Source organism: Cricetulus griseus, chromosome 6, assembly GCF_003668045.3.
Source record: "Cricetulus griseus strain 17A/GY chromosome 6, alternate assembly CriGri-PICRH-1.0, whole genome shotgun sequence".
In the NCBI taxonomy this organism is placed as follows: Eukaryota; Metazoa; Chordata; class Mammalia; order Rodentia; family Cricetidae; genus Cricetulus; species Cricetulus griseus.
In genome coordinates this window covers 57514446-57532230 of record NC_048599.1, presented here as the reverse complement: position 1 = coordinate 57532230, position 17785 = coordinate 57514446, and the positions used below count along the sequence as shown (strand labels likewise).

Below are 17785 nucleotides of genomic sequence, written 5' to 3'. Positions count from 1 at the left end.
ATAATAAATAAATAAATCTTAAAAAAAAAATCATTAACCATTGCTAGTGAAGGGGGGGGGGGAACCGCATGCTATTTTATAAGCTATTTAAAACTAGTAGCATGGTTCTAAACATAATACTTTCACAACTCAAAATACATGATTAGTATCAATTTTCCAAATGTCAAGAATTAATCCAATTAATATTTTTGCTTTACAAACCACAAAGAGTGAAAGGGTTATAAAATACAGTTAACTCTGGAGAAAACTCTATGATTAGCTATAAAATAAAAATTTATAAAACAATGAATTCATAGTTTCAAATTATTGGGAAAGAGTTATCAGATAGTCTTAATAGTTAACTGTCTAAATCACCTAGACAAATTTGTCATTTACTTACAAAACAAAGAACCTCATTTCATCAACAAACACGTTTAATTATTTCTTTATTAAACACAATCAATACCTAGTGTATCCCTCATCTCATCCCTCTACACTGCACAACATTCTCATTCCTGTGAGGTCTACAGAAAAGTTCAGATGTTCTACAAAGTATCAGACTATAAAAATAAAGACCAGCATAAATATTAAAAATCACTTACTTAAATGTGGCCACTTTGTTTATAACATTCTCCAAGCCAGTTTCATTATTTTCCTGTTGAAACAACATTTTTGTCATTGTTATCTTCAGGTAATGAATTTTCCTTTCTTACTGTGAACTTAAATACATTTTAAACTTCATCTCTGAAGTACTATATATATAATAAATTAAAAGATTAATTGCAATATTTATTACAACTACATATGTTGTAGTATGTACAATATGTTGTAGGGAACTGATTTCTGCTTTTGCTAATTAGCACCACTTTTCCTCAAACAAAAAAAAATAGTATTTTTATAAAGTCATTTACAATGATAATAAGGACCTAGTTAAGCTACAACATTAAATTTACAGCTACCTATGGTCTCTGAAAATTATGAAATTTGCTGTACAGTGGTGTTGCATGCCTTTAATCCCAGCACTTGGGAGGCAGAGGCATGAGGATCTCCGTGAGTTCAAGACCAGCCTAGTATACAGCGTGACTGCCAGGAGAGGCTCCAAACCTACACAGAGAAACCCTGTCTCTAAAACACACACACACACACAAAATGAATGAATGAATGAATGAATGAATGAATGAATGAATGAATAAAAATTAAGAAATTTAGCATTGCTGGGCAGTTGTGCATATACCTTTGAACCCAACACTAGGGAGGCAGAGGCAGGTGGATCTCTGGGAGTTTAAGACTAGCCTGGTCTACAAGAGCTAGTTTCAAGACAGCCTCTGAAGCCACAGAGAATCCCTGTCTCAAAAATCCAAAAAACAAACAAACAAACCAAAAAAAAAAAAAAAAAAAAAAAAAGGGAAGAAAAAACAAAGAAGAAAAATTTAACCTCTTTTAAAAAGTTTATTTTGGGGGCAAGATGGCTCAGTGGGTAAAGGTGCCTCCTGCCAAGTATGATGAACTAAGTTTAATCCCTGGGACCCACACAGTGAATGGAGAGAATTGATCCCTGCAAGTTGTCCTCTTATCTCTGCAGGAGGCACATGAGTACTGTAACACACCACACGCACGCACACACGCACGAATTTAGCATGCACGAATTTAACGTTTAGTTTATTTACCTATTTAGTTTTAAAGAGATGGAGTCTCACTATGTTGCTCAGGCTGGCCCTAACCTCCTGGGCATAAATGGTCCTTCTGCCTTAGCTGCCCAAGTAACTGGGACTATATTAAGATATATGCCAGCATATCTACTGAACCTCCTTTTTAAAACAATTTACTTGAGAACAAGCAGCAAAGTCAGAGACTGCCCTACAACATTTTGCTCCTAAGTATGTTGTATATATGTATCACCAGTCATATATGAAATTACTTTAGGTAGAATAGATATTTTTAGAATTTTTGAATATTTTCTTATTTTAATAGTTTTTAGGGGAAATTACTTAGAACATCAAAACTATTATTGCACACATATTACTGCTTAAAACAGTAAAATTCAAATTTTACTGGAAAATTCAAATTTGATATGTAAACGGAAAATTCAAATTTGATATTTAAAAGGATTTAATCATGAAATTAATAGATGGATATACAAAAATTACAAAAGTAACATCCTAAATAGCTAGTTTGACAATGAGTTTACAATGAAACTGGTACAAACTTGCAAATAATTTGAGTTGGATAGGAAGAAAATACTTAGCGAAAGCAATCCTATTGCATGTATGTAAGTCTTGACAACACAGGTAAGTTTAATTCCTTATTAAGGCTCATTTCTAGGACTGTGCAGGTAGCTCTGTGGGTAAAAGTGCTTTGCCATGCTCTCCTGATAGCCACAGTTATCCTGGACCCAGGCTTTGGAACCCACAGAAAACCACATGCAATGGCTCACAAATGTAATCCCAGCATTCTCGTGGTAAGATGAGAGGCAGCAGAGGAATCACCAGAAAGCTCATGTAGGCAGCATGACATCCACATGCATGTCACAGCATGTGCACACTTCGACTCCACTCACACATACACAAACAAGTGATTATATAAAATAAATAATCATTGTTCTAGTTCATACTCAAATCTCAGAACAGGAAAAAATAATGAGAATCATAGCTTTAAGACAATTGAACCAATATCTGTACACACTAAAGCATAAACACTACTGTGGGGCAGACACATTTCACCTCACAGACCTCTATTAGAGAGCAGAATGACATGATTCAGCGGCTGTCCCACCGGACTTTTTTTCTTGTTCTTTCTCTCTCTCTCTTTCTTCTATTTCCATCCCTACTCACTTTTCTTCACAACGTCTTGGTCTATAGCTCCCCACGGTCTGGAACTCCAGAGTGCTGGGATTACAGGCATGTGCCACAATGTGCAACCTACACACTTCTTCATTCCTTCCCCTTTCCTTCTTTCTTTTCATATAATATTTGTACATATTTATGACACATATCACAATAGTTTCACATATGAATACAATGTATAACTATCAAATCAGGGTAACTAGTATTACCAAGTCCTCAAATATTTTTCAGTTCTATATGTTGGAAAACTTTGGGCTCTCCTTTTTTTAGTTATTTTGAAATATATCACTTGTTTATCAAGTTCAGAACACTAGAACTAATTCCTCTGCCTACCTAACTGCACTTTGCTATGCATTATTTAATCTCTATCTGATCTCCCTGGCACCCTTAGTTTCTAGTGACCACTATTCTGCTTTCTCCTTCTAGGAGATCAGCTTTTTGTAGGATACTTCCATTCATCTTCCTTTGCTTTTTCCTTCACAGAAAGCAGGCTTGCTTTTTCCTAGTTTTTCCTAGCTTGTTTTTCCCTGCTGTTTTCCTAGTCCCCATACCATTCTCTATAATAAAATCTTAATGTTTTGCTTACTGACATGCTTCCCAGAAGACCCACATTAACACATTGCTCCAACAGTCTCAGGTTTCCAGATTGCTTTGATTTCCTCTGCCAAAATCTTACTTTAAATTAAACAAAAATTTAAGAGCATTTCTCTAAAACTAAAGCTTCTAAAGCTTATTATATGGCTAAAAACTGAAGGTTAATTTGATTTACAACTGTAAGATAAAAATATGGGTCATTTTGCTTAGCAAATTTTCCAGAAATACAAAGTTATTAAAAAAGAAAGAGAACAGGGCATTTGGTGGCACACGCCTTTAATCCCAGCACTCGGCAGGCAGAGGCTGGTAGATTTCTGTGAGTTCGACTCCAGCCTGGTCTCTAGAGTGAGTGCTAGGATAGGCTCCAAAGCCACAGAGAAACTCTGTCTCAAAAAAAAAAAAAAAAGAGAGAGAGAGAGAGAGAGAGAGAGAGAGAGAGAGAAACAGAAAACAAACCAAATCAAACCAAATGACAATAAAAATCCAAACTCCTCCAATCTTGAGAAGAGGAACTGAAAAGTAAATTCAGGAGCTAGAGAGATGGCTCAGTCCTTCCAGGGGTCCTGGGTTCAGTTCCCACTGCCCATATGTTGGTTGACAACTGTCCATGGCTCCAGTTCCAGGGGATCCAACAACCTCTAGGAACATCAGGTATGCATGTAGTACACTTGGAAACATGTAGGCAAAACACCCATACACTAAAATCAAAAATACCAATGACAGTTTATGCTGGAGAGGATGCGGAGAAAGAGGAACACTCCTCCACTGCTGGTGGGAGTGCCAACTTGTACAGCCACTTTGGAAATCAGTATGGCGACTCCTCAAGAAAATGGGAATGAGTCTACCACAAGATCCAGCAATTCCACTCCTAGGCATATACCCAAGAAGCACATTCATATAACAAGGACATCTGTTCAACCATGTTCATAGCAGCATTATTTGTAATAGTCAGAAACTGGAAGCAGCCTAGATGCCCCTCAACTGAAGAATGGATAGAGAAAATGTGGTACATTTACACAATGGAGTACTACTCAGCAGAAAAAAACAATGGAATCTTGAAATTTGCAGGAAAATGGATGGAACTTGAAGAAACCATTCTGAGCGAGGTAACCCAATCACAAAAAGACAAACATGATATGTACTCACTCATATGTGGACCTGCTTTATGATACATAGTAGTGACCGTGCTTTATCAGAGCTGTTTTTAATGATGTTGCTCAGAATGGTTTCCTCCCAGATGATGATTGAGAAGCTAATTTAAAAAAAAAAAAAAAAAAATGGTGCCAGTACCACAAGAGTAACAGAACTGTGCTGTTTTTCTGGGATTTTTTTTTTTTTTTTTTTTTTTTTTTTTTTTTAGAGTGCTGGATGTCTCTACAATTTTGTTCAAATGACTGAAGAACCTGGAAAACATACTGCCATTATTGGTATATATTTTGAGATTCTGGAAACTTTAGCTGTGCTGTCAACTTTGGAAAAAAGTATCCCAGTTTACCATGTTGCATTGGCATTGTACAAAAATTAACAGCCATATTGGTCCAGAAATGTTGAACTTAATTTTTTTCCATTTGTACAGGGGTAACGCACTATATTAAATATGTAAGGTCTTAAAAAAAAAAAAAGAAAGGATTTTGAGAGCCCATCCCTTGTGAAGGGATGCTCTCTTGACCTGGCCACATGGGGTAGGGCCTAGGCCTGGCCCAGGATGATGTGGTAGACTTTGGGGAGCCCCTTTTGAGGGCCTTACGCTGCCTGGGGAGTGGAGGGGGGGATGGCTAGGGGCAGGTGGGATGTTGGGGGGAGGGGAGGGAGAGGGAGAAGGGATTGACATCTGAAGCAAGCTTGTTCCTAATTTGAACTAATAAAATAAAAAAATAAAAAAACACCCATACACATAAAATTAAAAATTCAAATAAAAATTTTTTAAAAGAAAAGTAGACTTACATTCTCAGGTAGGTTTCTGGCAATGGCACTGTGTGGCATGGGCTCAATGCAAAGCAAGTGAGTAATCTCTCTCATTATGACTTCCTCTTTGGTGACATTGCCCACTCCAGGTACATAGCGTTCTCCTAATACAACAAAAATCAAAAACAGAAAATCTCACTGGTTTCTATTTAAGTTTTGTTCTAACAGATATACTTATATCCACACTGCATTAAATTAGGTTTACAACAGACAAAAATCATATCAATATTTTCCCAAATCAAAACACTAAACCATTTGTTGAAAGACAGAAATCATTCAGAATCCACCCTTTATTTTAACTTACTGTAACCCAAACCTGGGAAGCTGAGAAGGAGAGTCACAAACTGAAAGACTAGTCTGGGTCACGTTACGAGGCCAGGTTTCTAAAATAAAGCCAATAGATTGGAGAGGTGGCTCAGTAGGTGCCAGCATGTTTTTCTCTTGCAGAGGATCCAAGATCTACTCCTAGAGGCTCTATCAGGACATTCCCAACTGCCTACTGATCCAGCTCCATAGGATCTAGTGCCTCTGGACTCAAATGGCACCTACACTCACACGCACATACCCAGTCCTACATTAAATATAAGTGAAAAAAAATAATAAATTGTTAAGGTCAGGCATGTTGGCACACACTTTTAACACCAGCACGCAGGAGGCAGAGGCAGGTAGATCTCTGTGAGCTGGTGGCAAGCCTGGTCTACATAATGAGTTCCGGGTAAGCCAGAGCTACATAGTTAAGACCATGTCTCAAAAAGAAAAAAAGAAAGCAAAACACAAAAAACAAACCCCAAAACTAAAATCAATCTGCAAGAAAACAAAAATGGGTTGAAAAGATGGCCCAGAGGCTAAGAGCTCTTGTTGCACAATCAGAAGACTAGAGTCTGGATTCCAGTGTTTGTGTAACAAGCCAGTGGCTCACAAACATTTCAGCTCTAAGGGATCTGATGCCCTCTTCTATTTTCCACAAGCATATGTAAAAACACATGCAGACACACATGCCATACAGACAAGCACACACACACACAGGGAGAGACAGACAGAGAATAGATAAATACATAAAGAACAACGAAATGAAAATAGAAAAATAACATTAATGGCTTACATAATATAACACTATTATATATCAAGCCCAGGGGTCACCATGCTAGGCACATACTGTACCACTGAGCTACCTACATCCCCAGGTCCAGGTCCAGTTTACAAATACATAAACAAAAAACTCTGTCAAATAGAGATTAGAAATTGCTCAATTAACTATATAGTGATGTCTCTGGTGTCAATAATATGTACTGCTTCAAGACTTACAACATTGAACATTTGGCACCCCTATTTTTTATTATGTTTTTAGTGTATATAATATATGTTTAGGTATGTGAGCATGTGCATATGCCATTGTGTATGTGTGTGTACATGTGCAGGCCAGAAGTCAATGTCAAGGGTGTTCATTGGGGAAGTCCTGCTCTCCACTTTATTTCTAAGATGGGATGGTTCACTGAATCTGGAGCTCACTGGTGTGGGCAAACCTGCTCTTTAGGGATGGATCCTCCTGTCCTGCTCTCCTCAGTGCTGGGATTACATGTGTGTGCTGCCTTCCTCCTTAGCTTTTACAAGCATATTGGAGATTGAATTCAGGTCCTCATGCCTGCATAGTAGTTACAGTAAGTTAACAATGTGTGCCACTTCTCTGGTCCTACTGAAATTTTCATTGACATACATTCATTAACATAGTAGTGGGTTTCATGAGAACAATTTCTTTCAGCTGTATTAAGTGTTCTGACTGTGTCCATCTCCCATACTATCCCATTTCCCTCCCACTGGTCTCCTTTCTTCATCCCCCTCCACTCTGCCTTCATGAGCTGTATGTTCACAACTACTTTTCAACACTGTAACATCCATACAAAGACCTATCACATCTGTAAGAGACTCTTTTAGATATTCTCTAGATCATATGCATCCCACAAAGAATATTACGTGATTTGCTTCTAGTAACTTATTTTCACACTAGTAAATTTAATAATTTAATTTATAATTTTCATGTACATATATATTTTACCAAAAGGGTATCCCTCAGAAGCACAGTCCCAGAAGTAACCTTACAGTAGGTTCCTTTCACACTGTATGGATTAGAAATCTGAAACTCAAAGATTATATAGCATTCTCTTAATATCTGAAAGCAAGGCCAAGACTTCATCATTCAACTCCTAATCCAAATATTTTCTGCTTACTTATATTTTTCTTATTATAAGCTGAAAAGGAGGCTTAAAAGATGGCTCACTGCTTAAGAGCCTTTATTGTTCTACCAGAGGAGCCAAGTTTTGTTCCCAGCACCCACATGGTGGCTTACAAACATCTTTCTCACTCTACTATTTACAGAGTAATTTGTAAGAATGACATGATAAAAAACCTTTAACTTAGGCCCATGGATACATTTAAATTTCATGTATACATGTAAACATTATCACTAAATAAGTAGATTAATAACCTAGACTGATGGGAATTCACAAAGACTTAAATGACAACCAGGGAACCTGCATGGGACTGACCTAGTGACAGTTGTATAGCTTGGTCTTCTTGTGGGAATCCTAACAATGGGAGCAGGGCCTGTCTTTGACTCTTCTGCTGGCTTTTGGGACCCTATTCCTCATATTGGGTTGCCTTATCCAGCCTAAATACAAGGGGATGGTCTTAGTCCTATTGCAACTTGATATGCCGTGTTTGTTGGTATCCATGGAAGGCCTGTACTTTTCTGAATAGAAATGGAGGAGAAGAGAATTTGGAGGCGGGGAGTGGCTGGGAGGATTGGACAGAGAGGAAACTGCAGTCAGGATGTAAAATAAATAAGTGAAGTTTAAGAAAAGAAATCTATGTTTCTAGTCAGGACATATACCTCAAACTTCAAAGTCCAACAATTAAAAATCAAGTATAAAAATTAAGAGATTATGTCAGGCGGTGGTGGCCCACACCTTTAATGCCAGCACTCAGGAGGCAGAGGCAGGTGGATCACTGTGAGTTTGAGACCAGCCTGGTCTAAAAGAGCTAGTTCCAGGACAGCCTCCAAAGCACATAGAAACCCTGCCTTGGGGGCTGGAGAGAGGGCTCAGAGGTTAAGAGCACTGACTGCTGTTCCAGAGGTCCTGAGTTCAATTCCCGGCAACCACATGGTGGCTCACAACCATCCCTTATGAGATCTCGTGCCCTCTTCTGGTGTGCAGATATACATGGAAGCAGATTGTTGTATACATAATAAATAAATTTAAAAAAAGAAAAAAAAGAAAAGAAAATTTAAGAGATTATTAGGGATGTAGTTTATGGGATAGAGCACATGCCTAACATGTGAAAGGCCCTGGGTTTTATCTCCAATACTGAAAAAAAAAAAATCTGCAAGGTTCATTTTTTTTTTTAAAGGAACTTTCTAAATCTATCCATCACACTGGTCACATTAATCTCTAACATTTTATGTAGCATTTGGAACAAGAGACAACTATCAATTATATTTTGTTAACATTCTCTAAAAAAGTAAATATTTAATTTCAAAACATTTTGTGGGCTGGGAAGATGGCTCAGCAGTTGGGAGCACTGGCTTCTCATCCAGAGGACCAGGTTCAATTCCCAGCACTCACATGGCAGCTAACAACTGTTTATAACTCCAAGATCTGACACCCTCACACAGACACACATTCAGGCAAAACACCAATTCACATAAAATAAAAATTAATGTAAAAATTTTGTTTTAAACTTACCCACAATATAGATGAGGACCTGAAGCATTTCTTCTATTAATGTGTTATACTGTTTAATCAAATCCTATAGAATTAAAAAAAAATAGTTACATAAGAACACAAAACTCCATCAAATCTTCATTCCTTGATTTGACTCTTGGCCTATCCAGTCTAGAGTTTGCTTTAGAGCTAATACATAGGTGCCAAAGCTCCCACTTGACATATACTCAATAACAGCTGTTAAAAACTGCCATTCCGCCGGGCAGTGGTGGCGCACGCCTTTAATCCCAGCACTCAGGAGGCAGAGACAGGCGGATCTCTGTGAGTTCGAGACCAGGCTGGTCTACAAGAGCTGGTTCCAGGACAGCCTCCAAAGCCACAGGGAAACCCTGTCTCAAAAAACCAAAAAAAAAAAAACAAAAACAAAACAAAACAAAAAAAACAAAAAACAAAAAACAAAAAACTGGCATTCCTCATTATCATAATCTCTACATCATTATCTGTCCTAAATGAACCAATTCTAATGTTTTCCTTTCTCTACTATTGGCTTCCTTCATACTGGGAGAGTAGGAAAGTGGCTTAAAGTAAGTACATTGTCTAGGTGCTGTAATTTCACAAAGCAGCTCAAGAGAGAGACACTATGTGACAGAGTTCAAGTGGAGGGTGTTTTATTAAGTGAGGGAAGATCGTAAAAAAGGGGAAAGGGGAGAGGGAACCTGTGGGAGAGAGGAAAAAGAGAGGCACACAGAGAGGGAGGGAGAGAGAGCGAGAGATGGAGAGGGAGAGGGAGAGGGATGAGAGGTGGGTAGGATCTTTTTTTTCAGAGACAGGGTTTCTCTGTGGCTTTGGAGGCTGTCCTGGAACTAGATTTTATAGACCAGGATAGCCTTGAACTCACAAACTGTTGGCATTAAAAGTGTACACCACCACCGCCCAGTTAGGCAGGGCCTTTAAAAAGGGAACATAGTAAATAGGTACAGGTGGTGCTCTTAGTGGCAGCAACTGAGGGCATATCCTGTCAGAATTCCAAAGGCAGGCCAGTACAAATGCCTAAATACTAAATACCCTTTCCTAAAACATAATAAGTTCTACTGACAAAAATCAGTTATTTTCACTAAGTATAAATGACTAAAAATTAATTTTTTCTATAGCTTATTCTTTGGGCCTTTGTAGGTGACTTCTAAGTTAGAAGAATAAAATAATGGAATTTAATAAATTTTAAAAAGTCAGTGTTGCTGAGTGGTAGTGCTACACTTTAGTCTTAGCACTCAGGAGGTAGAGGCAGCCAGATCTCTGAAATCAAGGCCAGCCTGGTCATAGAGTAAGTTCCAGGACAGTCGGGCTACACAGAGAAACCGTGTTTTGAAAAAAAACAAAAACAAAAAAATCTCTATTACCTTGTATGTTTACATTTTACCCTTATTTTTGCCTATCTTTTGTAGATCCGTGAAAACTCTTGATTGTAACAGGAGCTAAAAAAAAATTAGTGTGTATTCCAAGTATGTATTTTAAAATAGTTGGAAATGGACATTTTAACTCTGATCAAATAATACTTTTCAATGTTGGTATCATTGTCACTATTTGGGAGGCATAATGTACTTCATTTTTAAAGTTAACCTCTTTTCTCATAAATTGATATCTAAAAATGATTAAATGTGCTTCATTTAAAAAAAAAAACAAAACAAAACAAAGGGCTGGAGAGATGGCTCAGCGGTTAAGAGCACTGACTGCTCTTCCAGAGGTCCTGAGTTCAATTCCCAGCAACCACATGGTGGCTCACAACCATCTATAATGAGATCTGGTGCCCTCTGCTGGCATGCAGGCAGAAGATTGTATATATAATAAAGAAAGAAAGAAAGAAAGAAAGAAAGAAAGAAAGAAAGAAAGAAAGAAAGAAAGAAAGAAATCCAGGGTTACTTTATAAGCTAGTACTTCAAAGATTAAAATAATGCAGAGGTGATATTAAGAACCCCATGCTAGCCAGGCAGTGGTGACACACACCTTTAATCCCAGTACTTGGGAGGCAGAAGCAGGCAGATCTCTGTGATTTCGAGGCCAGCCTGGTCTACAGACCAAGTTCCAGGGCAAGCTCCAAAGCTACAGAGAAACCCTGTCTCCAAAAACCAAAAACCAAAACCAAAAACATACTATCAGAAATGTTCATGCACCAATCTGTTAATACTTATTAACAGCCTTAAGAAAAAAAATGTGATTTTATTAACCAAATTTACATATAAAATTTATCTTAAATAATTAGACATGTATTTAATACTTGAGTTACAGATGTTTGCAATATCAAAACTAGGAAAACTTGAGTAATGAGACAAAAGATAATGCTTTCTGCATGCAATGCAACTGCTATATAGTCATTAAAAATTATATAGGTTTGGAATTTATTCAGCTACCACGAAACAATCCTATCTAATATGTGTTAAACACAGGCTACAAATTATAAAATGGCACTACCAGAATAAAGCTTCTGCTTTAAAAACAAACAAGCCAGTTGTGGTGGCACATGCCAGTAGGATTTGGTGAAGGAGACAGAGGCAGGAGAATCATGAGTTTGAGGTCAGCCTGGGCCATACACTAAAAAAATATAAAAACAAACAAAATACTTGACACTGTATTTTCTGAAGGCAGTATATTAAAAGACATTTCTTTTCTTTCTTGATCTATATAGAGCCTAAGTTTTCTAGAGTAAAAAGTAAGTACATGTATCTGTGCATTCTATATGCACACATGTTTGGAGACACAGATGTTACAGAGTATGGGATGCACCATAGTTCCTAGATATCTAGGACATCCCAACCAGGCTACTAAAACCTAAGGATTTTCAAGTTCCTTTACACATCATGCCACATACTTTCTTTAAAAGCACTTCTAGATTACTTATAATACCTAATACAAATGTAAATGTAATCTAAATAGTGGTTGTATAGCACTGTCTGAGGAAAAAGTCTATACATTAGTATAGACACAATTTTAAAAATATCTGATCCCTAGTATGATATATCTGTAGATGCAGAATTCAGATATTAAAGGCAAACTATATACAGAAAAATATGCTTTTAAAATATAAGTAAAATAATGACAATGATATTTCCTTTGAAATTAATTCATACCAACTTCCATTGCTTACCTGGTCCTTTGTGGATATGGTCTTGTTAAAAGCATCAGTAAGTTCATACCTCTGAAGTACCAGTAACAAAAACTTGTTGGGATCCATCATAGATGCGCCAATCTGAAAGAAACTGAGTGTCACATTTTTGTGTATTAATAGTCCCCTCATAAAATTACAAAATAGTTTTGCAGAAGATAATAGGTTGCCCATTCTATTTCTATGTTGCCATGTTCAGTTAATGGTGAGACAAACAAGTTAAAAACACTATTTCTTCTTATTAAAAAATAAAAATAAAAAAGGAAAGGAAAATCTAATGGAGAGAACTTAAAACAGGTACCTGAAGCATGATGATATCTTTATCATACATTTCTTCCCTGCACTTAACATCCTGGTAATAAAAAACCTGTAAAAGAAATGGTAGACAGACTCTAAAGGAATTTATTTGAAACAAAAATCTTCTTTTGCCATGTATTGCATCTGTTTACATGGGAATGGGCAAGTGTGTGTGTGCGGGCTGCCACCTGTGGTCATTTTGGTGTCCAAGGGTCATGCTGCCACCAGGGGTCATGATAACACCTGGGCCTCATGGCCCAGCAGCAGTCAGGTTCTGTGTTGATATCATGAGGATGACCCGGGTCTGGTCAGACACCTGAGTGCATGTTGGTGTCTGAGGGCCATGCTGCCACTGGGGTCATGACAATCTGGATGGCCTATAGTGCCACCGAGGGCCATGGTGATGCCTACCATAGGGCCATGATCCTACCACAGTCGGGGTCTGTGTTGATATCTGTGGCCTATGGTGACACCAAAGGCCACATGGATGACAAGCGTCTAGGTTACAACCTATGGGCCATGTTGGTGTCTGAGGGCCATGCCGCCAGTGTGACCCCTCTGCTACGACTACTGGCTACTACTATCTACTCAAGCATTCTAGCTTCTTATAATTCAGGTAGGATAAATGGTAAATAGGAAAAATGAGAAACACTTATAGGATACCCAGAATTTTCATATCTAAGAGATTACACAAGATAATAAAAGCAAATATTTGGCAAACTCTATGGGAAAAAATGAACTCATTCACAGATGTGTGTAATAGACTGTGTACCATACCTGGCTAATAAGAGAGAGCCCATTTCTTCGCCACATCTCAGCAACAACCTGAGCGACCAACACCAGACAGCGCAAAGGATACTCCACTAGGACCTCTACTTGAAAGCTCTCCTGAAACACAGTGAGGTCAGCTCCATTATTTCTCACACCACACACACCTCCAACATAAGCAACAAGTCGGTAAAATGGAAGAATTTGCCCTCGATGCCTTTCAGCATGATACATGCAGCTGTGAAGTGACTAAATGTGACTTCTCATAGAGGTTAAAAACATGATTTCTTTCCCACCCACCCATGGAGATAAATAGGACATAAACAACTCAATACTTAAGAATCACTTACAAAAGGCACAAATTCATGCAGTCTTGAAACAGCACCTAGTCTGCTCAAACGTACATGAAGACCTAAATCATTTTTAAAAGAAAACAGGAAAGCAATTAAACCCTACTAGTGTATTGTTAGTTAACTCAAGATTGGAAAGTTGGAATATTTAAATGTACTTTCACTAGAATTAAGGACGTATCTAAGAGTGCATGCCTAGCATGGAGGAAGCCTTATATATTCAATCTCTACCCCTGCCACAACACACACACATACACACACTCTGAGTTTATAAATGATACTCCAAAACAAAAACATTTAACTCACAATTTTGAAAGACATTATTACACTTACAATCTTACATTGTGCAACATCTTACATTGTATATACACCATATAACAAGTCTGCCTTTTCAGATGTTTACTCTACTCTTAAAGAAATATCAAGAGGGCCAGCAAGATGGCTCAGTGGATAACAGTACTTGCTGTCAAGCCCAGTGGCCTGAGTTCAATCCCCAGAACTCACATGGTAGCAAGAGAAAATGAACTCCTACAAGCTGTCTTCTGATACCATACACCCACCATACCACATTGTGCGCCCCCATAATAGAAATAAATACACAAATGTAATTTAAAGATAAAAAAGAAATATAAAAACAATTGAAACCTCATCTGAATGTTGGCATAAAGTGATACAAAATCAACATAGAAAAGTACCAAGATGGTCCTTAGATAAGTATAAAGCATAAGTAAGCCTCATCGGATGAATATTGTTGTGACAGTTCTCAAAGCACAGACATGATGACAGTCCTTAACTCCAGTATCTAATGGGACAAAGAAATTTCTGTGGATTATCAGAAATACATAGAAAGCAAAATCACTCACCAGCAAGAGTTCTAGAGAGTGGTAGGTGTATGCTTACAAGGTCCTCAGATACTCTGTAGGACTTGGTTTCCAAAACATGACCACACAATTGTACTACTGTCTTGGTACTAGACATGAAATTTGTACTGCACCTCATTACAGCTTTGTGACATTCTTTATAAGCCACTAGTAACAGATCTTCCTATGGGAAAAGAAAAATACAAATACAATGACAAGTTAGCTACTTTGTCACCAACTACTTAATAAATATTTATTAAATACAAAATTGTTCTATGTAGTTCCAGGCTACCTCCATAGGATGTAAAACCAGAGAAGATATGAAATATAAACATTTAAAATCAGAGTAAACATTGTCAGCACTACTTAAATAATATGAATTAGTTATGTTAAAAAGGAGAAGAAAAAAATACATTTGGGAAGACACATTTTTGAAAGCAGCTTTCTAGTGGGCCCTAAAAGAAACCACAGAATTTGTCTGGGGATGTAACTCAGTGGTAGAGCTTTGACATACCATGTGTGAGGCCTCAGGAATGCTTATGGGAGAGAAAAAGACACACATGTGCAAGCACATGGGGGTAGGGAGGCACACTCTAAGGTATAGAAAGGTAAACGCAGAACACAAGTTTCTTCTTCCTTTCTTCTCTCTCTCTTTTTTTTTCTAGTTTTCTTTTTTTTTGTTTGTTTTATTTTTCCAGACAGGGTGTCTCTGTGGAGCTTTGGAGCCTGTTCTGGAACTCGATTTATAGACCAGTCTAGCATTAAATTCACAGAGATCCACCTGCCTCTGTCTCCTGAGTGCTGGGATTAAAAGTGTGTGCACCGGGCTGGAAAGATGGCTCAGAGGTTAATAGCACCAACTGCTTTTCCAGAGGTCCTGAGTTCAATTCCCAGCAACCACATGGTGGCTCACAACCATCCGTTATGAGCACTGGTGCCCTCTTCTGATATGCAGATATACATGGAAGCAGAATGTTGTATACATAATAAATAAAATTTTAAAAAAAAAAGTGTGTACACCACCACACCCAACTGATGTTTCTAATACATAAATCCTTAAGTTTGATCCCTCATACCACCCCCCCACACACACACACACAAAGAATTTAAGCATTAGAAAAAATGAGGAGGGATTCTGAGAAGAGAGCTAAAAAAATTGAAAGAAAAGAAAGGAAAATGAGGGAATCAAAAGTTTCGTGGATGGAATTACTGAACACTAAACTGGAAACACTGCAGTATGTAAATATATTGACAGTATCTGAAGAATAATGGAGTCAATATATTTTTCAAGAATTAATGTGGGTCACCAAAAGTGAAGAAAGAAAAGGGCAGCCAGGTGTTGGTGGTGCACACCTTTAATCCCAACACTTGTGAGACACAGGCAGGCAGATCTCTGTGAGTTCGAGGTCAGTCTAGTCTACAGAGTGAGTTCCAGGACAGCCAGGCAGCCAGGGCTATTACACAAAGAAACCCTGTTCAAACAAACAAATCGTCATATTCTCTTGGGGAGGATCTGTGTGTGTGTGTGTGTATGTGTGTAATTCACATGTGCATGTGCTTATGGAGACAAGGGTAACCTTGGGTGTTACCCCTCAGGAGCATCCACCTTTGTTTTGTGGGATAGTGTTTTTCACTGGAACCCGGGGCTCACCCATTAACTACTCAGGGTGGTAGGCCAGAGAGCCCCAGGAAACGGCATGTCTCCACCCCTCTGTCAGTGCTGAAATTACAAGCACATACCACAATGGCTGTCTTTTTATGTGGATGCTGGAGCTCAATAGAACACATGCTGTGTGGCAAACATTTTACTGACTAGGCCACCTCCCTAGCCTGGGACTGGGTCTTTACATAGAAAGGGTTACAACCTAAAACTGTTTCTTAAGCAATACATTTGTTTCATATTTTGAAACTAATTTTTAAGTGGCTTAATATATGTAAGAAACTTCTTGATTAAATAAATTTATAAATACATTATGGGAAAATTTAGGATGGATAGGTTTCAAAGGGGTCTTGATACATAGTTCTGGCTGTCTTGATGCTTCATAACCCTGGCCAGCCTTGAACTCAGAGCAGTCCTCTTGCCTTAGCCTGCCAAGAGCTGGGACTCCAGGTATATACCACGACACCTAAGACAGACATTTTAAAAAAGATTTTTTACTTTAATTATGCATGTATTTGTATGTGTCTATGTATGATATCTGCACATATGTACAGTTGCCCAAGAAGGCCAGAGTTCAGGTTCCCTTGAAAATGTAGTTGTAGGTGGTTGTAAGATGCCCAATGTATATGCTGGGAACTAAATTTGGGTCCTATGCAAGAAAACTATACACTCTTAGACACTGAACCATATTTCTAGTAGTCCCAACATACATTTTAAAAAGACTACATTATTGTTTTGTGTATATGGGTATTGTTTTACCTGCATGTATATCAACTATCTGTGTATCATGTATGTACGCTACCTATGGAGGCCAGAAAGGTGTCAGATCCTTTGGAACTGGAGTTACAGGTGGATGTGAGCCACCATGTGAATGTTCAGAATTGAATCCAGGTCCTCTGGAAAGTCATCAAGTATTCTTTAACAGCTGAACCATTTCTCTTGCCCCCAAGGCATATATTTTTTTAAATACTTTATTTAACTTTATTTTATGTGCATTGGTGTAAGGATACCAGACCCCCCTGGAACTGGAGTTACAGACAGGTGTGAGCTGCCATGTGGGTGCTGGGAATAGAACCCGGGTCCTCTGGAAGAGCAGCCACTGCTCTTAACCACTGAGCTATCTCTCCAGCCCCCCAAGGCATATTTTTGTTTGTTTTTTTCCCGAGACAGGGTTTTTCTGTGGCTTTGGAGACTGTCTTAGAACTACCTTTTGTAGACCAGGCTGGTCTCAAACTCACAGAGATCCACCTGCTTCTGCCTCCCAAGTGCTGGGATTAAAGGCGTGAGCCACCACCACCCGGCCAAGGCATATATTTTTAAACCTTGTAATTCTCCTAAATAAGCAAGCCACACTGGGAAACATTTTCTTTTCCTTTTTTTTTTTTTTTTCTTAAAGATTTGATTTATTATGTATGCAATGTTCTGCCTACATGTATGCCTGCAGGCCAGAAGAGGGCACCAGATCTCATTATAGATGGTTGTGAGCCACCATGAGGTTGCTGGGAATTGAACTCAGGACCTCTGGAAGAGCAGTCAGTGCTCTTAACCTCTGAGCCATCTCTCCAGCCCCTGGGATATATTTTCTAATAAAAT

At 38.3% G+C, this 17785-nt stretch overlaps 1 protein-coding gene across 3 annotated transcripts in view; it reads right to left on the bottom strand.

Annotated features, from left to right (window-relative positions):
- The window catches only part of Ubr1 (ubiquitin protein ligase E3 component n-recognin 1), a 123726-nt gene that overhangs the window by 61314 nt on the left and 44627 nt on the right, over nucleotides 1–17785 (bottom strand). For all 3 annotated transcript variants that reach the window (XR_003486564.2, XM_027422093.2, XM_035447131.1), the window contains 8 exons: nucleotides 14536–14716; nucleotides 13673–13734; nucleotides 13332–13442; nucleotides 12559–12624; nucleotides 12240–12341; nucleotides 9122–9185; nucleotides 5361–5485; nucleotides 582–634 (listed from right to left, as the gene is read on the bottom strand). Coding sequence is in view for 2 of the 3 variants with exons in the window: in XM_027422093.2 (XP_027277894.1) it covers nucleotides 582–634; nucleotides 5361–5485; nucleotides 9122–9185; nucleotides 12240–12341; nucleotides 12559–12624; nucleotides 13332–13442; nucleotides 13673–13734; nucleotides 14536–14716 (764 nt within the window). In the remaining variant the exon portion in view is untranslated. The remainder of the gene's footprint in view (nucleotides 1–581; nucleotides 635–5360; nucleotides 5486–9121; nucleotides 9186–12239; nucleotides 12342–12558; nucleotides 12625–13331; nucleotides 13443–13672; nucleotides 13735–14535; nucleotides 14717–17785) is intronic.